A 23163-nucleotide genomic window follows, 5' to 3' on the forward strand; every position below is an offset into this window, starting at 1 on the left:
TCAATCAGTCTCTAGACCTACCTACCCCACTCTCCCGCTCTTTTTGGTATCATTACTGCTAATAGTAATAATAATCATGTGCTTATTTAACAATAAGAAATGACAAAAACGTTGCTATCTTAATAATCCTCAAAAAAAAAAGTTTATTATAGGATAGTAACATCTTATTTTAAAAGCTGCTCGGTTTATTAGTAAAGCATGCATGTATAAAAGGGAGAATATGATATATAATACTGATTTACGTATAATAATGTTTATCATATTAAGAGTATTTTGGTTGATACACTAAACAAATTTGATACTGAAATCAAGACTAATCATAAAGAACAACAACAACGCCTATCAATACAATATATTATTACTATCATATCTAAACTATATCTTTTAAATTTTCTGGAACAAAAAAAAAAAAAAAAAAAAAAAAAAAAAAACCAGCATGACTCTCTTCTTTCAATTTTAGCATAACTAATCAAGTTATTATTAAAGTAAGTGATATATCGTCGTTCTTTACTATTCATAAAGATAAAAAAGAATATAGAATAGACCCTACTTTAAAGAAGAATAAACAAGTAGTGGAACTTTTACTTTCTATTCATTATGACGGGTTAGAGTTCTTTTAGAATAAAATATCCTTAAACCTTTTATTTCAAGTTCAATCCATTTACCGCCGTAACAACACGACAATTTTTCCTCTTTGATGTCAAATCACATTTACAATTATTATCTGAATTTCAATTTTCACTAGAGAAATCATGTTGAAAGTTATTATATCTTTTGCTGCTGTAATCGAATTATTTATTTTATCTACAATTACTTATCTTCCTCTCTTTTTCTTTTTTTTTTTTTTTTTCATTTTATTTTATTTCTTTTCTTTTCAATCCGCTTTTTTGTTCAATTCATAAATTATGAAGGCACTTATTCTTGTTGGTGGTAAATTGAAATGATTTCTTTTCATTTCTCTCTTGTTATTCTCATTGACTCTTTTATTTTATTTATTAAGGCTTTGGTACACGTCTTAGACCTCTTACTTTGACTCTTCCTAAACCTCTTGTTGAGTTTGCTAATAAGCCTATGATTCTTCATCAAATTGAAAACTTGGCCAAGGTATGGTATTATTACATATAAAAAAAATCTCCTTTTCCTTTTTTATCTAATCTTAATTAATTATTATTTAGGCTGGTGTTACGGATATCGTCTTGGCTGTAAATTATAGACCTGAAATTATGGTAGCTGCCTTGAAAGAATATGAAAAAGAATATGGAGTCACAATTACTTTTTCTGTTGAAACAGAACCTTTGGGTACAGCTGGTCCACTAGCTTTGGCTCGTGACATTCTTGCAAAGGATGATTCCCCCTTTTTCGTATTAAATAGTGATGTCATTTGTAATTATCCTTTTGAACAGATAAGAGACTTTCATAAATCACATGGTGATGAAGGCACCATTATTGTAAGTACTTTTTTTTCTTTAAATGCAAATTGTATTGTTTTATTAAATGCGTCCATCTTAATTTAGGTTACAAAAGTAGATGATCCTTCTAAATATGGTGTGGTTGTTAATCATCCAAATTCAACAAAGATAGAGCGTTTTGTTGAAAAACCTCAAACCTTTATTAGTAACAAGATTAATGCTGGTATTTATCTTTTTAATCCTTCCGTATTAAATCGTATTGAAGTAAGTGACCCATTTATATACATTAGATTACATTAAAACAAAAAAAAAAAACCCAGGTTGAAATTTAACTTTTTTTTTATTATTATTATTCGTTCTAGTTGAAACCTACTTCAATTGAAAAAGAAATCTTCCCTGGTATTGCTCGTGATGAACAATTACATACTTTTGATTTGGAAGGTTTTTGGATGGATGTAGGACAACCTAAAGATTATTTGACAGGCACTTGTCTTTATTTATCTCACCTCACAAAACACAAACCACAAGAACTTGCAAATCCTAATCACGATTATGTCTATAAGGGTAATGTGATGGTTCATCCAACCGCTAAAATTGGAAAAGATTGTCGTATAGGCCCTAACGTTGTGATTGGTCCAAATGTCGTAATTGGTGATGGTGTTCGTTTACAACGTTGTGTTATTCTAGAAGGTGCAAAAGTCAAAGATTATGCGTGGGTTCAATCTAGCATTGTAGGCTGGCATTCCTCTGTCGGACGATGGTCACGATTAGAAGGTTGTTCTGTACTTGGTGACGATGTTTCTATTGGTGATGAGATCTATGTTAATGGTGGATCTATTTTACCTCACAAGTCTATTTCTTCAAATATTACTGAACCACAAATTATCATGTAAATAGGTTATGAAATAATCTCTCTCCTTTTTTCTGATTTGTTTCCCTTTCCCTCTCCCCACCCCTTTTTTTTTTTTTAATTACCTTATACAATTATAAAGCACGCCTCTTTTCTAATAAATATGTAATAAATTAAATAATATCTGAGATTCTAATACACTCTTTCTTAAATCACATGGCACGCTTTTTCTTTTTTATAGCACAATTTTATTTTCCATAATTAGATTTAGCAAACAATATTAATTAAAAGCTTTCCTAGCACATTTTTTTTTTCACGTTTATGAGAAAAGGGTTAACTGTAGGAAAAGGTTACTAAAATTAGCAAATATCCTTCCCCATGCAAGACAGCGTATACAATTGGCTCCAGAAAGGATCAGCTTGAGAATACAAAAGTCTCTTGAGGATAAGGAGAAAGAGAGGAATGATGATGAATAAAAGCAGGAAGACAGAAATGGTTGAATAATAATAAAAAAAAATCACAAGGAGTAACTTGTGCAGACATTTGATCACAATCCCTCCACAACAGTAGATCAAGCATTTTGATGGCTTGATGGTCTGAAAGTTTTTTTTTTTTCGGGCAACTGTTCATAAGTTTATGACAGAAGATTGCATTCTATCACTGAAAAAAAAGCATACTTTTTTATTCTACAGAAAAGAAACTCCTCTCCCCCCCCACTTGAAAAGATCCAGAAGAAGACACGAATGGGTAGTTAAATGGTCAGAGACTGATCCAGATTTTGAGAGCAACTGCTTCTTCATCGATGAAGCGGCATTCCACATCACACATGAAAAGGACAGCATCTTGGTCACAAAAAAAAAATATGCATTAACTAACTGACTATATTGATAATATCGCCTTTGTTTACAACTGGAATAAAAGTAATCGTAAATTCTTTTATTTTTTATAGTTTAAAATTACCTCGAATATTAAAAATTGGAAGATAACGTTGTTTAGGTTAACTATATATTCTCCTGTTAAGTCTTATTTAATTGGGAGCAATTTTCATCTTGAAGAGAAATATTCAGGGCAGAAATTTCTAGTCACTGCCCATAAATTATTTGTTATTTTAAGATGTTCTTCATCTATTCATTTCACTCATCTAAAGGCTTTAACAAATAATAATAATAATTAGTTTAAATATATACCGACTTCAGAATATGAATCCTCCAAGGACTGTGTTAGCAGCCTTCCATTCCAATGGCTGAGCATGGAAAATACAAGTAATACAAAAAATAGGTATAAATGTGTATAGGGAATACAAATGCAATTATATTAGCTTCAAATAGACTTCAATTGTATGATATTTGAGAATAAACATTTTGTTATATACATCGAGCAATCAGAATGTTTAGGATTATGCAGGTAAGATAGATGATCTATCTTTATTGTGGATACTATGTCAGTAATAAGATGAAAAAAAAAAAACGAATCAAAAGCCTTTTCTGGCTGAATTATTATTTGAACAAAAATAAAGATCATTACTAGAGTTTAAGACTGATTTAGCTGACATACTACAAAATATTCATTTTTACAAGATCATTATGGAATATTTAGTTGAGGAAATTAGAAGAATAAATGATTTTATGATGAGCATTAATGGGATAATGAAAATGAAATATGTTAACTTTATGAAGACAACATCGGATACCAAGTTATTTTTTAATGTATTTTGTAGGAAAATATGCTAACTTCTTAGTTAATTCAGAGAAAAATTCACAAGATCTGAAATAGCTGTTAATTTTTTTTTTTTTTTTTTTTTTTTTTTTTTTTTTTTTTTTAATGAAGACCCTTTCTCTTATAGTTAGATGAGCTTCTACATATTTATACAAATTTTTAAAATCAAGAATATTTTTATTTATTAAAGGAATCCATCCATCCATTTATTTATTTATTTATACACATTTATGAGAGTAAGAAATATAGTTGAACCGTTTAGTGTACTATTATTTCAGTACAAACTTGATTGTAGAGCTTGACTATTACGCGTTATTTTTTTTTAATATGGCTGTAGAGATAACAAAATTCAGTTTTTTAAAGGGAAGCAGATTGATTTATTTCTATTAACCAGAGTCAAAAAGAATGTATGAAAGAATGTTTAAAGTAGCTAAAGTTTAGAGGAGGCCATTATAAAGAAAAGAGTCAAGATTAAATATATAGAGTAGTCAGAGTTTAGAGGAGACCATTATGAAGAAAAAAGTCATAATCGAATATTTAGGATGGACAATATCCAGAGGAATCACTAGGATTGAATATTTAGAGTGACCAATATCCTTGAAGCCCACTAGGATTGATTTTATAAGGCGACCATGTATTCAATATATTGGCCCCAAAGAAATCAAAGATAACATACTTGCCTCCCCCCCTTTTTTTTTTAAAAAAAAAAAATGCGCGTTATATTTATTGACAACTGTCAAATTTTATTTTTACCCTTTTTTTTTTCTTATATTTATATTTCTATTACAAATTAATGGCATCCATTATGATAAAAGAAGAGATATCAGAACAATGCAAAGCCTATGAAAGATTTGCAAATGAACAATGGTTAGGGGAGCCCTTCCCGATAATGAAGGATAGGCTTGTAAAATATATCAAAGTTAGATCACGATACAGTACTTGCTTGGACTATATCATTCATTTAGAGAGACATCCTTTGCATGGACCAAGATGGTTTCAAGAAATGAATCATGATCCTGATATACAAACTATCATGAAACTTGTCTCTGACCTGTGGGATTTCCCCTCCATAAAGATTAAAACACCTATTATTGGTTTACTCAAAGTCCCTATCATAGAAAATAAGCAAGTATATGATTCAAAAGTAAAAGTGATAGAGAAGCCTGGAGGTCAAAAAGGTATTTTATTTTATTTTATTGCATGCATAGAACAAGAAAGAAAGAATTCGATCAAATATATATGTATTGCATATATTATTATAGGATATATGGTACCTGATGAAAAGGAGGAAGAAAGAGCAGCTATTTCGGAAACTGGCCTGATCACTTTATCATTTGAAAACAAGGAAACTAAAAAGGAATCAAAATATGTTGAATTGAATAAGAGACGATCAAAGCAGGACCTAAGAGAACTGATAGCCCATTTTAAGATAATGGGAACAGGAAAGAATAAAGTGTATAAAGAATCTAGTGACCTTATTTCATCATCACAAGAGACTAAAGCAGTTATAAAAATCCATAACAAGGGTAAGAAAGCAGATTATGGTGCAGTAATAGATCCTAGTTGTCTATTAAATGAAGAAGAACACCCATATTCTATTCAAGGAAGGCATTTCACTATACAAGATAAAGAAGAACCTACTGTTGATGAACGCTTTCTTCCAATTAAATTAAAATTACAAGAGAATCGAAAGACAACAATAAAAAAATCGAATAAGAATAAACACTTGCGATCAGAAAGATTCAGGCACGAAGAAGAAGAAGAAAGGACATTAGATATAAGCTGTTATATAAAGGCTTGGATGGAATTCAATAGTAAACTGCTTGAGAGTAGACTCAAACATGTTAAAAGCAAAAGCAAAAAAGATGAGAGATTAAATAGGGGGTATTAAGCCATGCATGCATAGCTTTTTTTTTTTTTTCATACAGAATTAGTTTTGCTTAATAACAAACAGGCTTACAATTGACATTGTTTCTATTAAAACAAAAGAAAAATATACATTTTTCTTTTTATTATTATTACTTCTTCTTCTTATTTACAAATAATATATATATAAAGATATAAAAATATTTAACATATAATATTTAAATGGCTTGCAATTAAAATGAAGAGCTAAGCCAGTTGACTTCTTCAATTATACGTGTGGGGATCGTTTTTGGATTCATTAACAAGATATGATAATCTTTAATTGCTTCATGAGCTGGAAGGTGCAGCTTTTCTGGTATCTATTAAAGTTTAGAAATAAATACCAAGTACTAAGTAAAATATTTTTTTTTCTTAATTACCCTTGATATATCTTCTAATAACTGAGGTGATGGGAAAAAAGTAAAAACAAAAGGTATACAAATTTCTGGTTCTATTGCTTGTAATTTATCTGTTAAATCTTTCATACGTTGTCTACATTTCTCCCAATATTCCTCTCTAAAATTAATAATAAAAGGTTAAAAATAAAACGTATAATAATATGTGTATATATTTTTAACATTTTACTTTTGCTCTTCAGTTATGTTGGTAGTATATTCAGGTAATGAGAAGATAACACCTCCTGTTTGACTCACCCACTGTGATGGTAAGTCTGTCTCAGGTGTAATCATACGACTGGTTATATCAAATCCAGCATAACGTTCTACTCGTCTTGAAAACTCTCATCTAATCCAAACTTGTGTTTGAACCAATTAGATGATTCTAATTCTTGATCTTCTGTGTGTATTAACAGTTGATACATGGGCTTTTCTGTAGTAGGATTTTGGTTTTGTTGAGCTACAATCTTGTCTCTCACACGGGGTATATATTTAATGCAAAGTTTTCTGTTTTCCATACAAGATCATGTTGTTCTTCATGATTACTCTATTTCACAATAAGTAAATAAATAAAAAAAAATTAACTTACATATATGTTTGTTTTACCTTAAGATTATATTCATCTAAAACACGTTTCTCCGCTTCTAAACTCTGTTTGGCACGTCTATGGACTCCTTCACCTGAAAAATGCTCAGGTAATGGTTTCAACACATTGGCCATAATAGAATATGGATTGCAAAAGGACAAGACACGATCAAATCGCCACTTTTTGACTTTAGCAACTGCTGCTTGGGTTCGCTTTTCAATTCGACCACGAGCACGTTGAATCCATGGAACTGTACGTTGCTTGATAGTTTGATTCGCTTTCAAGACCTTTCTAACGCGTTCTTTAGCTGTTTTCTCTACAAAGGTATCGATTAAATCATTTAAATAGCGACGGCTGATTTGTGAGATAATGACTTGCTTTCTCATCTCTTCAATCTTTTGTTCTTCAAGTCGTTGAGCTTCAAAACGTGCTTGTTCTTCCAATCTGGCTTGTTTCTTCTAATCGTGCTTGTTCTTCAAGGGCTCTCTGTCGACGCGCTTCTTCTTCAGCTAATTGTCTTTCTGCTCTTTTACGCTCTTCTTCTTTTGTAATTCTTCTTGTTGTTGTTTTTTCACTCGTATTTGCTCTTCTCGTTTCTTGGCAAGTTGTATCAAGAGTTCTCTTTCTTTAGCTGCTGCTGCTGCTGCTGCTGCTGCTCTTTCCCGAATATCAGCAAGTTGGTCTTTTGTATATATCTGTCCTTCTATATAGTCTACCGCTGAATTTTTAGAGGCAAGTATAGGTGGTATAATAGGTAACACGACTGAATGCTTATGAGGCTTATCAATAGGTGCACTCACGGGTGGAATAAGAGGGTGGCTGCTAGATGAGCTAACAGGCAAAGTAATAGGTACATTATAAGGTAATTTAATAGACATAGGGGGATTATCTTCAAGCATTTCATCATCATCATCTTCAACATTATCATAAACACTGTTATCATCATCATCGCTGAACATAAAGGTATCTTCATGTTCAGCATAGATAATTTCATTAAAACTTTTGGTTCCCTTTTTAGGTTCAACTAAAAGCTTAGATTTCCTTTGGGGAGGATTTGATAATGGTTCTAAAAAAGAAAGGTATTATTAGTTGAATTCATCTATCTATCTATATCAATATATATATATATATATATATGTGTATATGTATCTACCTATGAATACGGGAACCTTGGCGGTATAATGTCTTTGTCCAAACATAATAGTAGGTTCACCATATGACATATCCATAACTAGACCATATAGCTTGGCTTCATGTAACAATTGCTCTAAAGTATCATATGCTAATACGCCGCGGATGTAGTCTGCATTTACACCACCTGCTTTAAACATATAGGATGCATTCATTGCCTTTAAAGCACCTTTACGGATTTCTGAAAAATGAGTCTCTAACATACAAGCCATCAAGAACGGCGTACTAGGATCAGCTACCATTTTAAAAAATCGAGAATAAAAATTGGCACTAGCAGGAACATTTTCTGGTTTATTACGACGTGATGAAGTCTCCAGGATTTCATTATTACGTTGCACTAGAGCATAAAATTCAAGGGCTCGTTTCATATAGGGATGATCAAAGATATATAATGGGAGGGTTTGTACTTGTCGGGCCATGTCTTGATCACGAATATGGCTTAGGAGATGATAGGCACGAAACTCTGCTTCATTTTCTGTTTCAATACCTTCTTCACGAAGATCGTCATAGAATTCCATCAAACTGATTAAAACTATAGTCATATATATGTATATATGTATTTTTATATTAAAAAAAAAAGTGTGTATGAGAGAGAGGTAAATAAACAGATAAGCTTTCATATCAGACAGAATTTTGTTTTACCTTTTCGTAATTGCTCAGTTTCTTGTTGGGCACTAAATTTAGCTTCATCATATTCACACATTTCATGTAAACATAAGATATGAAAACGTGCAATTTTTTCATGCACTTCCACAGCTGTTTTATCTCGAATATTTTGTAAAGTAAAATCTTGACGAATTGATCTTGTTCTATCACGTACAAATGCATGACATGATTCAAGTGGATAATTAGACACAATACTATTGATTAAGTAATCAAGCGTAGACTTATATATGTATATAAATATACATATATGTTAAAAAAAAAAGACAAAGACTAGTTTAATAATTAAACTTGACTATAGTAACTCACCACAAGACATTCTGGTGTTCGAACATCTGAGGGTAATGGTTGTTCATTACCAGCTGCAGATCTTCTATAAGCTTTAACAATTTTGTTAGGATCAGGCTTCCCTTGTTCATTCATCTCCAAGGTATCAATATTCTTTTGTATTTCACGTTCAACCATTTCAAATTCAGGACACATAGTTGTACAAGTACCAACAAAATCAATAGCATCTTGTAAACGCATAGGTTTATCTGGATCTGGAATCAAACCTTCTTCAATAGCGCGTTTTCTTTCCTGTACTCTTCTATTCTTATACTAACAAAAAAGAGATAGTTGGAATTAGCTAAAGTAAAATAAGATAAAAAAAAATATTGATTTTTCTCTCCCACTAGGCTCCTTATTCGACGTTTGTATCACTGGATATTTTATGTTAAGAGGATAAAAAAAAATAGTATTGGAAGGGAGGGAGGAGAGAGGAGGATTACTAACATTGCGATAGATAGCCATTTGAGAATTATTATTTCCAAATCGTTCAGCACGATCAGCTACTGTTGTTATACGATGACTATTATTATTTGCGACTGCTTCTTCCATGGTATCATTGCATAGGATTAAAGCGTTGTTGTCTTTTTACAATTTCAGGCAAGATTTTGCTTGAAGAAGAGCTTTCTTCTTGTACATCAGAAAGTTTTTGTTTACGACGTGGACCTAGTCTTCCTGTTGTTTGTTTAGTCACTTCTGAAACTTGTCTTAAAAGGCTAATTGGTTTCTTTTCATTCTTATTTACTATTGATTTTTGAATTCGATTATTGATAGATTTATTTGTTAAATAGATGCATTTGGATGTTGCTTACGTTGATTGCGATTAAAAGTTGATATCTTCCCTCTTCCTGATTGCTGAGAAGGTCTACTACCAAAATATTCATAAAATGAGTTTGTTGCGTTAATTTGTTGTTGAGTTGGTGCAGAATGTTGCTGTTGCTGCTGCTGCTGATGTTGTTGTTGTTGATGTTGTTGTTGTTGTTGCTGCTGCTGCTGTTGAAGGTAATCAGCAAATACTGAACGATGAGTTGGTGTAGGAATATTGGTTCTTCCTGAAAAGACCGATTGGTTTTGGTTAAACATAATAAAATAGAATGTGGTAAATGTTAATTCAAATAGATTATTTAAATGTTTAACAATATGTTAAAATAAAAAGAAAGAAAGGAAGAAAAAAAAAAAAAAGGTATCTTTGTGACGCGCATGTTATTTAAATAATAAATTATGGAATAAATAAGGAGTAGAATACCAATCAAAAACGACTTTTAGATGTTAACAAATTAAATAAACAAAGGAAACCAGTATTAAATAAGGAGAAGATAAATATTCTCACAGAGACACTTGAACCTTATCAAATAATTAAGAGTTATCCATTTGCCTGACTTTTGAAAAAGAGTAATAATTATTATATGCTTGAGGATTCTAGATACGCTTGAAGTCCTTTATTAAAAGGAAAAAAAAAAAGGCTATATTCAAGTATTATGATTTTATTGTACTAGTCAAGATGCTGTTATTATGTTTATAATTAACGCAAACCTGATGACCGTTTATTTACTTGATATTTCCGAAATTCACCGATAATTGACATAAATATGAATACACAAAGATGACGAATATCGTTCCATAAAGATATCTATCGCCTTTTTCGTTATCATCTAATACGATATTTACAGCAAGATTGTTTAAATGACATGTGATTTAAAGGGGAAGGGAATATCCACTTTTTTTTTTTTTTTTGCTGAGTTATTAAACTGTTAAAGCTTATTTCCTATAATACATAACACACCAACTGTTTGCATCTAATTAAAGCATAATAATAATAAAAAAAAAGAAAGAAAGTAATCTTACGCGGCTGGAGTAGCTTATGTTTGCAATCAAAATCTTATTAGCTATTCGACAAGAAATGCGAACTATTCTACGCGCCAAATTATAACACAAAAGCCATTTTGGAATAGTTTTCAAATATTTTAATGATAAAGTCTCTTGAGACAGACTGTATAAATATAAATTGTCTTTTATAATGAATAAGTCTTCTTGTAAACATTAAGTTTATATGTATATATATTAAATAAATTAGAGTTTTTAGCTGTAAGGAATTATGAATACAGCTTTCAATTAAAAGAAGGCATAATATTACATATTTAAGCGATTTTCTTTTATTATATAAATGTATATTCATGAAAAAAGTAAAGTCTTGTAAGAAGATAAAGACTTATTTATATTTGCTGATATTGTTAGAACGAAAAATATGAAACCATCGACGAAGTTCATCATCTGGTAGACAGCCCTTTACTTGGTTTAGGGCATAACAAAGGATTTGAATGTTATTGATACTCCAGTTTCTTCCAGCTTTGGGATCTGTTGCTATTGGTATAATATGATCAAGGTAACTGCCCAAAGGGATAGTAATCACGCTTTAAATATTTTCTAACATCGTCAACATGATTCAAATGATTTTTATAATTGTCTATTGCGCCAGGTATATAACAACCTAATCCTGATACTGCACATTTACAATTAGAACGCGCATATAGGTTAAACAAGTCCTTTCCTGTTGCTACGGCATTTTTGGGTCCAGCAATGTATTGGCATCGCTGTTTCATAAGTAGTGCTCTACGATTAAATAACTTGATTACATTATCTGGATAAGCAACTGGTACAGAAAACTTGTCAATATCTCCTGTGATGAACCATTTTATCATGATTTCAAACTCTTCATTAGAAAAGACTGTGTTGCGAAGTCTATATAAATGTATATATGTTTATATGTATATACATATTAGATAATAATAGCTCTTTTAGTATCTTATCTCATTGGTTGGCTTTACATATAGCGTGTTGTTTTACCTGGTACATCCAAGACAATATAATGGTGCATTAGGCTTATAAATGGGGAATGCAGAGCAAGATAAAGGGTATTTACCAATCTTGTTATTTAAATACATTTTAACTCCACATAATAAACACTCGAGCTAAAAATAATTAAATGTACTTTAAATCTCTCTATAAATAATACCAGTTATACATGTATGTATATGTATATATATTACCTCTGGTGAAATTGAATAAGATCTTGTCTGTTTGTTTTTTAATAGTCTACTGTTACCACTGTTTATTACTGGCTGTGGTATATTTTTATCATCATCATCATCATCAATTATAACATATATTGGAGAGGAAGATTCATGATTGTTATCATGGACTCCATTTACGTCAATATTTTGATTAGATAAAACTTGGCTGTTATTCTTTACAGCAATATCAGTAGCTACGCTCTCCAATAATTTTTTAAATATTTCATTAAACTCATTAGTTCCTTGTCTTTGTTTTTCAATAGGTAAAGCTCTAATCTCATCAGCTATAGTTTGCAAATGTAATTGCGCTTCTTCATTATAAGCAATGTCAGCCAATAATCTGCCTATTGCTCCATAATAAAGTTTATTATTTAACAATTGATCTTCGTCAGCTACTGTAATAACAACTACAAGATTGTTAAATACGTCTTGAAAAGAAGGACTAAAGTCAAAGGTTAAATCACAATCGTAATAAACGCTTTCAGAATCACTTGATTCAGAATCAGTTGAAGGAATCATAGTTTTTTTTTTAAAAAATTATGGGAAAAAAAAAAGACAAGATGTACTAAAAAGTGGAAATATGCTCATATATTTATTTGTTTTGAAAAAATAAAAAAGAAAAAAAAAAAGGGAGTAAAATACGATAAATAAAAAAATAAAGTTGTGATCAAACAACATTAATTTTCCTTTGTTTCCTTTGACGAGCACATTAATGTGAAATCATCTTGGTCAAGTCATAAAATCTAAAAACTCTTTTAAGGTACAAAAGATACATATATAAAAAAAAAAGAAGGGGAAGATTCGTCTTTTAACATCGATGTGATGAAATAATTTTATTTTATTTTTACAAATAAGGTTAGTTGCTTTTTTTTTCTTTTTTTTTTTACTGCTTGCTTTCAATAACGAAGAGTTGAAATACAACAAGTAAAGATATTAATATAATAGTCAATAAGACTAAATGCTAGTTCTAGTTATCAATCAATAAAACACATTTAATATACAAACAAATAAAAGGATATTCCTGATAGAAAAGTATTAGTTCTGCTAATCCAGTATTGCAACGTGATTTATGGAGGAATATGTATTAGTATAAATGAGTTGAAACTCATTTTTTGATCTTATTTCTCTATATGTTATGTATTTGCCGTTAAATAAAGGGCAATTCACACTAATTCTTTTATTTTCATGATTGTCAAAACTGTATACCGTGTTAGATTTTGACATATCAAGGAGCGATAGAATTGATAGTGGTAAATACACATCTATTCATTATAAGAGTAAATACGGTAGACTAATAGAGAAGCCAGTAAGAATAAGTAAGCGCAATAAGTGAGTTAAAAGTTGTCAATATACGTAAATGTATACATGTATATATATATGGTATACATATTAAAATTTACAAGTAGTTGGCCCGTGCGGATCATTGTTAATGAAATTTACTTATTCAAATAAGAATATTAACATTTATTTCTGTAAATGAAAAAGGAATGCTGAATCTAGTTCTAACAACCATTAATAGTTGCCTATCACTCAAGTTATCAGTGGTAATAAAAGGAAAAAATAAATAAATAAAATAAATAAAAAAAAAATGTTAATTTGCTATCCGCACTACTCATAACGACAACTACTATCATTCGTTGATAATGATGACGTCATTAAAATTAAATAATTTTCAAGTACAAATATCTATCAGAAAATTTATTAAAAAAGTTTTTTTAGAGACAGAGATTGATATTGGCAGTATATTAACCTGCCATGAGGTCGTGTAATCGAAACATGAAACGCGGCATTCAAAAGAGATCTTTGTATTTAGAAAAAAAAAATACTTTCATTTAAAATGATGATAGAAAACCATAACAATAGTAGATAGATAGGGACATTGGCGCAGTACATGTGAAAGTGTACAAATGCCATAAACGGGTTATTATCTGATATATACAAATATATTTATTTCATGATGTATTATTTTTTTTCTTCTTCTTTTGATAATCATTGTAAAATACAAAATTTTATTTATATAATAGTGCTTGTTGCTGTTGTAATGATAATAACAGCAACGGCTGCTACTGCTTACTAATACTGTAATGAATTATTATTGACGCAACAAATGATTTAATATAACATGGAAAGTAATACTTAATTATCATATAGAAAGGAAGAGAAAGAAAAGAAAATAAAAAAAAAAACTGTCAGAACTTGAAGTAGTAACAATGAACCCTTTTTGTTAGATCAAACAACAAAATAGAGGGTTTTTTTTTCTTTGTTTTGTTTTTCTAGAGCTTATTTAAGGGGGGAAGGGAACACAAAACAAAATATTCTTTTTGAATAATATGAATGTTGAATAGGGAATTTCGTTTATTTTTTTCTTCAAAAAATAAAACTTTGCTAATCTGATTGTCATCATTAATTAGATGCTCACAGTCACCTAATCATCACTCTTATACAACATTAATATGCTCTCATCATTTCAACAACAAATTTAATATGCCTATTTATTATATTTATTTATAGCTTATTTCTATTATTAAATTTATCCAGATCCGTTAGCTGTCACTTTCCTGTTTCAGTGATCTACATCTTTTTGACTCACAAAAAAAAAAAAAAAAAAAAAAAAAAAAAAAAATAATGATAATAATCTTCCTGATCATATCGTTTGTAATATGAAGACCTTTATTTGATCAGCCATAGTTTATCTACCTACCTGCCTCATTCACCTTTTTTCTTTTTTTTTAGTACGCTACTCCTCAAGATACCATTTTGTCCTTAAGGAAATTAGTTCCTTTTGTCTTATTGTTTAGACTACAAGTCTATTATATTTATAACATCTAATCTTATCTTATTTAAATACAAAATATCTTTAGTATAACGTTGTTTAAATATTATTCATTGGTTACATCTTTTTCTAAAAAAATTTAGACTATTCTTCTTCTTCTACTTTTTTTTTCTCCTTAAAAAAGAAATAAATTTAAAGACTTCTAGATTTAATAATAATAATTAAAAAAAAAAAAAAATCTTAATCATTTTTTTTATTTCCTTTTTTTTTGTTCTTTTTATTTATTCTTTTGCTGTAGTCATTATGAAATTTGGCAATTATTTGGAAGAAAGAAAGGCTAATCTACCAGCCAAGTACGTTTCACATTGTATCGATTATAGAGCACTTAAACAATTCCTTAAAACAGAAGTGTATGCCCATTCTATCAGACTTAATAACGTTTCTTCTGACGCATGCTCCTTTGCTCAACTCGTTTCAGACCGTCTTTGCGAGCTTCAGAAATGTCAATATGTCTTTATTCAAAAGTTAGATGCCGAAGTTGATAAAATTACCACTTTCTTTGATGTTGAATCGCAACGTTTGGTTGCTCTCTCTCAATCCAATGATAGTCAATCGGACGAAGCTCAATTACTCAAGTCGATCATCACACTTGAACGATTTGTCTTTTTAAACTATACGGGCATTATTAAAATTCTTAAAAAGAACGATCGACACTCTGGACTGTCATTATCAGAACCTTACCTACGTCGCTCTCTGAGAGATCGTTTGTGAGAGCCGATCAGTTAACAAAACTTAAACGCAGTGTCATGAATCGCTTCACAACTGTGGATGTTCCAGCTTATCCACCACTTATGGTTCGTAGTCGATCTAACAATACAGCTGCAACTGCTCTACCACCTGTTATTGCAGGTCCTAATCAACAAGTCCTTGTCTCTCTCTCTGGCCCACATGGTACGGATATTGTAGGTGCCGTCCTTGATTGTCTTGCACGTCACCCCTGTCGTATCGAAGATGTCATGATTTCACGTCTCTATCATAATGTGACCTTTGGTGTCCTTATCACCCTTCAATCCGATTCTATCTCTATCTTTAGAGATTTAGCAGAGGCAGCACAAAAATGGGATGCTATCTTGACTTATGACGTACCTGATTCTCAAACGAGAGAGCCCGTACCTCGCCAACAACAACAACACAACAGCAGCAGGATTCACCTGTAGTCAACTATACAAAGCCTGCATCACTTGAAGAAGCTCCTTATTCAGAGCGTGATAAATATACAGCTACTCTTTTGAATCAAAATGGTCTTGTTCCAGAATTCTTGAGTCAATGGACTCGTCTGTTGCTTAAACATCGTATCTCGTCGAAAAGCTCATGCGTCTGAATGAACCTGGTGCTAGTTTATCATGTGCAGATTTTAAATTAAGTGTCCCTCGTGGTTTAAATATGATTGAACTTCGTCGTGAATTATTTGATTTATCCACGAAATGTGGTACGGATATTGCGTTCCAAAAGGATGACATCTATAGGAAAAACAAAAGATTAGTTGTCTTTGATATGGACTCTACATTAATTTATCAAGAAGTGATTGATGAAATTGCAAGATATGCTGGTGTAGTAGATCAAGTATCGGTAAGAATATAAATATATATATGTATATAATAATAGTATTTACATGTATATAATGAAAAAAAAATATATATAAAAAAAAAAAAAAAGGGATATTTATTTAATACATATAAATAGAGTATCACAGAATTGGCTATGAATGGTGAAATTGATTTTAAAGAATCATTACGTCGTCGTGTTGCACTATTAAAGGGTGTTAGTGTAAGCGTATTAGAAAATGTTAGACAAAGTTTGACATTTACAGAAGGGGCCAAATTCTTGTGTCGTGCACTTAAAAAATTAGGATTCAAATTAGCTGTCATTAGTGGTAAATAGCTTAATTTATGCTGCGAAATAATGTAAAAAGTAATTTTTTTTCTTTTTTTGAATAGGTGGGTTTATGCCTTTAGCGCTTTACGTAAAATCAGAGCTTGGGTTAGATTATGCTTTTGCTAATCAGGTAAAATAACAAACAACTCCAATGATAATTTATACAATTTTTTTTTTTTTATAAAATTTAAAAAAAAAATTATTTGTTAATCCATTTTTTTTCTTTGGCAAGTTGGAAGTATCATCTGATGGATTAACATTAACAGGTAAAACGGTAGGACCTATTGTGGATGGTATTCGTAAAGCAGAGCTTTTAGAAGTGATTGCACAAGCAGAGGGACTTTCATTAAAACAAGTCATTGCCGTGGGTGACGGTGCCAATGATCTTTGGATGCTTAATAAAGCCAGTTTAGGTATTGCCTTTAATGCTAAGCCTCGTGTTCAAGAACAAGCGGGTGCACGTATTAATCAACAAAGTCTTAAATACGTGTTGATGTTACTAGGATATACAGAACAGGAGATGAGGGAATTATAGAAGTTTCTAAATAATAATAATAATAATAATAATAATAATAATAATAATAATAATAATAATAATAATAAAATTACATATAAACAAGAAGAACCACTAACCCTAATTTTTTAATTAATTAATTAAAAAAAAAAAAAAAAAGGTGTGTGTGTGTGTGTGTGTGTGCGATTGATTGATAAGTTAAAGTGTTTCATCATGGAACCAGCCTAATTGATGAAACACAGTCGATAATGCACTTGTTTTATTGACATCTACACGGCATAACTTTTGTGCAACTGATTTAGTAAATGGCACATGATGTTCTTTTAATGTCTTTGCAGCCATAACCAATGTGCGTTTGCATCTTATATATTGAATAGGAGTTTAAACGCAATACAGAGGCTATACCTGCTTCAATAGAGTGTAAGACATTAAAGTATGATTGGCAATCAATCTTCAAAGGAGATGCTTTATTATCATATATTTGTATATGAATATGTATATAAATATTAAAGTTATATATTTATACATTTATACCTTTCCAGGTTATTTTGCCAAGATGTGTTTTATTAAGGGAGGCAATGGAAGGTATCCAATCTTTGGGATAAAAGCAAGAATCAGAACTATCAATATCAATTTGATAAAATGCATCCCTTGGTATAATAGAAGAAATCGCGTCTTGCTTTAATATACATCTCTCTCTCTCTCTCTTTTTTTTTTTAAGGTTTACTATTGTCTTTTCTTGCTTTATTATACATCTTTTCTTAGGATTTGGCATTGCTACTTTATCACGTTGCTTTCTTTTTTTTGTTCATAGTAATAGCCTGTTGTTGTTTTTCTTCTTTTCTTTTGATAATGATACTTTCTTATTACCATTACTCATAGTAGTATAACAAAAAAATTTCTTTTCTTGATGATTCATAGCATGGCTTTCAGCTGAAGAAGAAAGTTTTCCATGATTCTCCCCTTTTGTCTGAATGACTGCTGTCTCCTTTAAGAAAGCATCATATACATTTAATTCAAATGATCGCTCACCACGACGTGACTTTTCATTTCTTAAATAAGGAGCCATGCGACAATAGACCTTGATATATTCTTTTCTTTTGTAACAACGAAGAACATGATAAATTGCAGAAGGAGGAAATGTATCATTTTGTGCTTTAATAGAAGATCTTAAGGAATGCTATGATGAAGGCATTTTTATTTTATTTAAAAGAAGTAAAGGGGAGTGGGGAAGAATAGAAAAGAAAATGATCAATGAGTTTGTGACCTTATATTGTCATTGACCATAGAAAATAACAATAACGTAACAGTCAATAAACAAGCTTATTTAAATAAATAAACAAACAAAACAAAAGGATAGAAAACTCTTTTCTTTTTTTTTTTTTTTTTTTTTTTTTTTTTTTTTTTGAAAAAAAGGAACATGTTAATTTGTTCCTGAAATATATTTACAGTAGTTTACAAAGACATTTTTTTTTCAAGGTCGACTCCATGAACGAATCCTTCCTCGTCGATCCGTAGTTAAAATTTCATCCTCAGTAAATATAACATCAACACATGGATCAGGATGAATAGTTTGCTTCACTATTGGCTGTAAAGACGGTACCTGCGTTTTAAACAATAGCGGATGAATAGTAGGCAATCTAGTATGTTGTGTCGTTAAGGGTGTAAATGGAGCAATAACTTCATTACTAGTATTATTACTGCTTCCATTATTATTACTATTACTACTAATACTACTACTACTACTTCCAAAAGAGATGGCCTTTTCCTAGAAAACTTTTTTTGAGGTCTTTCAACTATATTTTCTTCTTTCTAGGGATATGTAATAAAAGTGATGCAGTCATTACAGGCGTAGTTTTAGAATCTTTTCTTATTATCTAGATTTTTTTTTTCAATAGATTAATTTCATTTTATATGTATCACAGTGATTTATTTACCTGTTTGGGTTTATGAAGAGCATTGACTGAAAAGTTCCATAATAAAAGTTTACAATCTTCACCTACACTTGCAAACCTATACTCAGTATCATCACAATATAAAGGGTCAAATGCTACATCTGTCACCTATATTAAATCAAAAAAAAAATTAATCTAAAGTAAAATAAGCTTTATTATTTTAAACTTACCCATGATTTATGACCTTGGCATCTAGCTACAATTCTTTTCTCTTTAAATGACCAAATTGTCACTAAATCATCTTGACCACCTGTCTAATAATTAAAAAATAAATAAATTATACATGTATACATATTCTATTTTATAAGCTTTAATTTACCAAGATATAATGTCCATCGGGGCTCCAAGTTACACATAACAATCCACCAAAATACCCTACAAACACATCACATAGCCTTTAAAAGCATAATATGAGTTAAATGATAATGCAAAATGCAATTGAATATGTTAAATACCATTCATTTATATAGTCAATAACTCTTAATAATCCATCTTTCCCAACTATAGCTAAATGCTGATTTCTGGTGAAAATGAAAAAGCTATTAAGAAAAAAAAAACACGCAAGTGCTCATTTAGTAATTCGACTATTTATTTTATTTTATTTTTTATATATATAATTTACCTACAATCCCTTTCCTGCTTACACGCCAATGGGCTATTGGATTATATTTGTTATTAAATTTATTTGGCTTCGTGATCTGAAAACTATAAAAAGAGCGACAATCTTTTAGTTATTTTTATTTTTTTCCTATTAGATACAATTCATTTTTTTTTTTTTTTTTTTTTTTTTTTTTTTTTTTTTTTTTTTTTTTTTTTTTCAATTCATCTGCCCAGGAACTAGGTTCATTTAACTGAAAACTTTGATCATCTCGGTCCTTTTCTAATATCAAAATAGATCCGTCTTCAAAGGAAGCCATAAAGGTGTCTTCAAAGCCTGGAATCCATTTAATCATCGTCACACTCGAGGCATTCATGATACCCTAATCCCCCCAAAAAAAAGAGGATGTAATAAGATGGTTATTCAACTTGTATTTTTTTTTTCTTTCTTTCCTTCTCTTCTCTTAATCTTTACATTCTTGTTTAGACGTGTATATCTATTACAGTCCGTATCATACCATATAATATCACCAGAAGAAATCCAATCAACACATCAAAAGAATTGACGTCATGACAAGTTGGATAGGCTTTACCAAAACTTAACTACATAACGGATCCTAATATATACATACATACATACATACATTTAAGGTTCTATGATAATCAAGGCTTGCTTGCTTGCTTATTATGATTACCTTCATTGGCTCATTCATATCTATACAGTAAAAGTTTAATCCCAAATTAAAAAATAATTGCTTGTTGTTATATAGAGTCTTTGTCGTGTTTGCTACGTTTATATTATAGGAATCAAAAATGACGATTTTAATTTTAACAAGTTATTTTTAGGTCGTTTATTAGTAGTGTGATGATGGTATCGGTTAAAGAAAGAGGATAATAGGATAGCAGATGATTCTGGGTCGTCGCTTTCATTTGATAATGATGATGAATGTTCCTTGTTAGGTGACAGATAAAGATTGCTTAGTAGGGAAATATGTGTACCTGTCATAAACTGGGGCGGTGTATCGAAGAAAATATCGCAGACGAGTCTATAAGCACCCTCTGGCGTATTAATTTGTTTACAATGACAATTCTCATTCGTAGGTGGACAAGGCTTAAGTAACTAGGTTTGTCAAACGTACTGTGACGTCGACTCGATGACAGAGGTGGATTATAGTACATGCATAAAATTGTTTGAATTATATTCTAAAGAGGAATATCTATAACTAAATATAGGCTTGCTTAAAAGGAAGACTATACATTTACAAAAAAGAAGAGAAGAGAAGGAAAAGAAAAAAAAAATTATTATTATTCTTTATTTTCTGTGACTATTTAGAAAAAAAGAAAAAATAATAAATATAATAAAAAAAAAAAAAAAATGAAATAAAAATAAATAAATTTTGCATAAACCATTTTATTGCTGCGTTTAATACATTCTAAGGTTAATTACATTATGGTTACAACAAGTATAATTTAAGTGTAACGACAACTATATTATTCTTCACGTCACAAGAATAATATAATAATATTTATAAAGCCTTTTTTTTTTTTTACTCATCTTCTCTACCCCTCCCCCTTTTTTTTTAACTTAATAAATAATGTCTTCCTGGTGTAAAGTATTTTAATTTACGGTTATAATTTCAATTTTTATAAATTTAATATTTCTTTAAACGTTAGTTTCGCAACTTTCAAGTACTGTTTCAAATGTAACTGGCTTTGGTTCGGCAGTGGATGGTCTACGAACCGTAGCAGATACAATTAAAGATGGTGAAGCTTTTACTCCTCTTAATGAACATGATCTTGAATGGACTTTAGCGTCAGGTTCATCTACTGAAAATCAAGTTTTTTATATAACTACAAGACAGGTGGATTTGCTTTTGTTCAACTGATTCATTCTAATATTGGGTAATCATCATCATCATCATCTTTATATACATATTTATTTATTTTTTGGTTTTTTTTCTTCTTTCTTTCTATAGTTTATGGAATCCTACTATTTCTTTACTTGCCGCTTTTATGATCCACCCACGAATACCAGTATTTTTAAAAATATTAATATGAGCAGCAAATTTGAACTTTCATCCAACAAACGCTCTGTAAAACCGACTTCTTTTCTATCACGCTTGATGAGAAACAAGAGTGTTTCAAAATCAACATTACTCCCCTGAATTAGTTGTCTCATTCGACTTTAAACGTATCGATAAAGGGTTTAAAGTAGTGAGGGTAAGACTTACTTGGGCAAGGATGCAGGCTTTGTCTCACACAAATTTTGGCCTCGTGCGCATGCACAGGGGACCTTCATCATTAACCAAACCATTTATGAATTGGAAGGTGATGGTATGTTCGTTCATGCAATCCAGGGTATGCAACCCCAATTGATTGCTTCCACCTGGAACTTTGCCAACTTTCATTCTGATCAGGCATCTCTAGGTATGATGCAATTTCAGACTACAAAGCAATATGGATCCGTTCATGTCAACCAGGCTCGTTGGTATTGGATAACAAGCTCATCATGGTCTCTGTTGAAAATACGTCGACTTATTAGAAATGAAAAAGGATGAAGATACTCAATATGATATTCCTCAAAGGGTGAAACTGTCTTGGAAAGGAAAAACGATCGAAAAGTAAAGAAGATGTGGTCAATAGAGATGGTCGTGGAGGTCAAGAATTTGATCGATAAAATTGATATCTTGGCTGAAATTCCATATGTCATTCGCAAGCTAGTACAAACGTTTTTTAGTGCCATATATTTATCAGTGGCTTGATAAGGCAACAGCTTAATATCAAGATTGGTGATAAAGTAATTAATACAGAAGGATATTGCTTCCAAGAACTAGTCTTTGTTTCTAATTTTTAGAGTAAAAAAAAGAAAGAACAGAAAACACACACACACACACACATACATATATTATGTAATAATATTCATTTAATGTATTTAGCTTTATCGTATTTGCCATCTAATTTGTATCCTTTAAATTAAATTTGCCGTCCCTTTTTATTTTTAAACCTCAAAAATTAAAGTCATTGACAAATACTTTATGGTAAATGCCAAGCGTAAGCCGTTATTTATTGCAATACCAAAACGATAGGAAAAAGCTGGAATTTCTGTTAATTGAAACAAAAAAATATTATATAATAATAATAATAACTGAGCATAAAGGAAAGAGTAGTTAAAAAAAAAAGAGGTTGAAAATGAGTCTTCGAGACACTGTTTGATAAAGGAAAATGGTTGGCTTGAAGGAGAAGAAAAAAAAAACACATCAGTTTTTTTTTTTTTTT

The 23163-nt window shown here is 30.5% G+C and overlaps 8 protein-coding genes across 8 annotated transcripts; 3 read left to right on the forward strand and 5 right to left on the reverse strand.

The window, feature by feature from the left end:
- The first annotated feature begins 850 nt into the window (after positions 1-850).
- BX663DRAFT_563307 (mannose-1-phosphate guanyltransferase) lies at positions 851-2517 on the forward strand. Its single transcript, XM_051532004.1, has 5 exons — positions 851-930; positions 1001-1104; positions 1176-1448; positions 1515-1673; positions 1772-2517. The coding sequence occupies exons 1-5, from the start codon at positions 906-908 to the stop codon at positions 2300-2302; spliced, it is 1092 nt and encodes a 363-aa protein (XP_051380091.1). The 5' UTR covers positions 851-905; the 3' UTR covers positions 2303-2517.
- A 4853-nt stretch (positions 2518-7370) lies between these two features.
- Positions 7371-9180, reverse strand: BX663DRAFT_439897 (SAC3/GANP/Nin1/mts3/eIF-3 p25 family-domain-containing protein; the record flags this gene model as incomplete). The annotated part of the gene is made up of 4 exons (XM_051523363.1): positions 7371-7927; positions 8015-8584; positions 8695-8938; positions 9025-9180. The coding sequence occupies 4 exons, from the start codon at positions 9178-9180 to the stop codon at positions 7371-7373; spliced, it is 1527 nt and encodes a 508-aa protein (XP_051380092.1).
- A 313-nt stretch (positions 9181-9493) lies between these two features.
- On the reverse strand, positions 9494-10223 carry BX663DRAFT_166097 (uncharacterized protein). The gene is made up of 2 exons (XM_051521645.1): positions 9855-10223; positions 9494-9786 (listed from the first exon to the last, which is right to left on the reverse strand). Exons 1-2 carry the CDS (start codon positions 10123-10125, stop codon positions 9599-9601), a joined length of 459 nt encoding a protein of 152 aa, XP_051380093.1. The 5' UTR covers positions 10126-10223; the 3' UTR covers positions 9494-9598.
- Positions 10224-11182: 959 nt separating this feature from the next.
- Positions 11183-12795, reverse strand: BX663DRAFT_518605 (uncharacterized protein). The gene is made up of 4 exons (XM_051528886.1): positions 12090-12795; positions 11887-12011; positions 11453-11781; positions 11183-11403 (listed from the first exon to the last, which is right to left on the reverse strand). The coding sequence occupies exons 1-4, from the start codon at positions 12630-12632 to the stop codon at positions 11252-11254; spliced, it is 1149 nt and encodes a 382-aa protein (XP_051380094.1). The 5' UTR covers positions 12633-12795; the 3' UTR covers positions 11183-11251.
- Positions 12796-15076: 2281 nt separating this feature from the next.
- On the forward strand, positions 15077-17424 carry BX663DRAFT_518609 (HAD-like domain-containing protein). Its single transcript, XM_051528887.1, has 7 exons — positions 15077-15608; positions 15647-16055; positions 16085-16245; positions 16284-16515; positions 16630-16819; positions 16884-16951; positions 17054-17424. The coding sequence occupies exons 1-7, from the start codon at positions 15190-15192 to the stop codon at positions 17354-17356; spliced, it is 1782 nt and encodes a 593-aa protein (XP_051380095.1). The 5' UTR covers positions 15077-15189; the 3' UTR covers positions 17357-17424.
- Positions 17425-17533: 109 nt separating this feature from the next.
- BX663DRAFT_554292 (uncharacterized protein) lies at positions 17534-18404 on the reverse strand (the record flags this gene model as incomplete). The annotated part of the gene is made up of 4 exons (XM_051531510.1): positions 17534-17665; positions 17730-17800; positions 17870-18010; positions 18206-18404. 4 exons carry the CDS (start codon positions 18402-18404, stop codon positions 17534-17536), a joined length of 543 nt encoding a protein of 180 aa, XP_051380096.1.
- Positions 18405-18709: 305 nt separating this feature from the next.
- BX663DRAFT_518614 (WD40-repeat-containing domain protein) lies at positions 18710-21297 on the reverse strand (the record flags this gene model as incomplete). The annotated part of the gene is made up of 8 exons (XM_051528888.1): positions 18710-19103; positions 19273-19398; positions 19461-19544; positions 19610-19685; positions 19746-19857; positions 19913-19995; positions 20143-20270; positions 21295-21297. The coding sequence occupies 8 exons, from the start codon at positions 21295-21297 to the stop codon at positions 18810-18812; spliced, it is 906 nt and encodes a 301-aa protein (XP_051380097.1). The 3' UTR covers positions 18710-18809.
- A 185-nt stretch (positions 21298-21482) lies between these two features.
- Positions 21483-23050, forward strand: BX663DRAFT_518624 (Svf1-like-domain-containing protein; the record flags this gene model as incomplete). Its single annotated transcript, XM_051528889.1, has 8 exons — positions 21483-21495; positions 21562-21725; positions 21746-21789; positions 21923-21980; positions 22107-22405; positions 22493-22607; positions 22642-22742; positions 22824-23050. 7 exons carry the CDS (start codon positions 21483-21485, stop codon positions 22663-22665), a joined length of 717 nt encoding a protein of 238 aa, XP_051380098.1. The 3' UTR covers positions 22666-22742; positions 22824-23050.
- Positions 23051-23163: the final 113 nt, after the last annotated feature.

Source organism: Cokeromyces recurvatus, assembly GCF_025118155.1.
Source record: "Cokeromyces recurvatus strain NRRL 2243 chromosome Unknown BX663scaffold_25, whole genome shotgun sequence".
NCBI lineage: Eukaryota > Fungi > Mucoromycota > Mucoromycetes > Mucorales > Mucoraceae > Cokeromyces > Cokeromyces recurvatus.

Coding starts and splice junctions, on each gene's coding strand:
- BX663DRAFT_166097 (XM_051521645.1), bottom strand. CDS start 10,125: ATGTTTAACCAAAACCAATCGGTCTTTTCAGGAAGAACCAATATTCCT. Junction 9,787..9,854: donor AACTTTTAATCGCAATCAAC/GTAAGCAACATC, acceptor AAAAATCAATAG/TAAATAAGAATGAAAAGAAA.
- BX663DRAFT_563307 (XM_051532004.1), top strand. CDS start 906: ATGAAGGCACTTATTCTTGTTGGTG. Junction 931..1,000: donor GGCACTTATTCTTGTTGGTG/GTAAATTGAAAT, acceptor TTATTTATTAAG/GCTTTGGTACACGTCTTAGA. Junction 1,449..1,514: donor GTGATGAAGGCACCATTATT/GTAAGTACTTTT, acceptor ATCTTAATTTAG/GTTACAAAAGTAGATGATCC.
- BX663DRAFT_518605 (XM_051528886.1), bottom strand. CDS start 12,632: ATGATTCCTTCAACTGATTCTGAATCAAGTGATTCTGAAAGCGTTTAT. Junction 11,782..11,886: donor TATTGTCTTGGATGTACCAG/GTAAAACAACAC, acceptor ACATTTATATAG/ACTTCGCAACACAGTCTTTT. Junction 11,404..11,452: donor TGTTAGAAAATATTTAAAGC/GTGATTACTATC, acceptor TTATACCAATAG/CAACAGATCCCAAAGCTGGA.
- BX663DRAFT_518609 (XM_051528887.1), top strand. CDS start 15,190: ATGAAATTTGGCAATTATTTGGAAGAAAGAAAGGCTAATCTACCAGCC. Junction 15,609..15,646: donor AACGATCGACACTCTGGACT/GTCATTATCAGA, acceptor GCTCTCTGAGAG/ATCGTTTGTGAGAGCCGATC. Junction 16,516..16,629: donor GTGTAGTAGATCAAGTATCG/GTAAGAATATAA, acceptor ACATATAAATAG/AGTATCACAGAATTGGCTAT.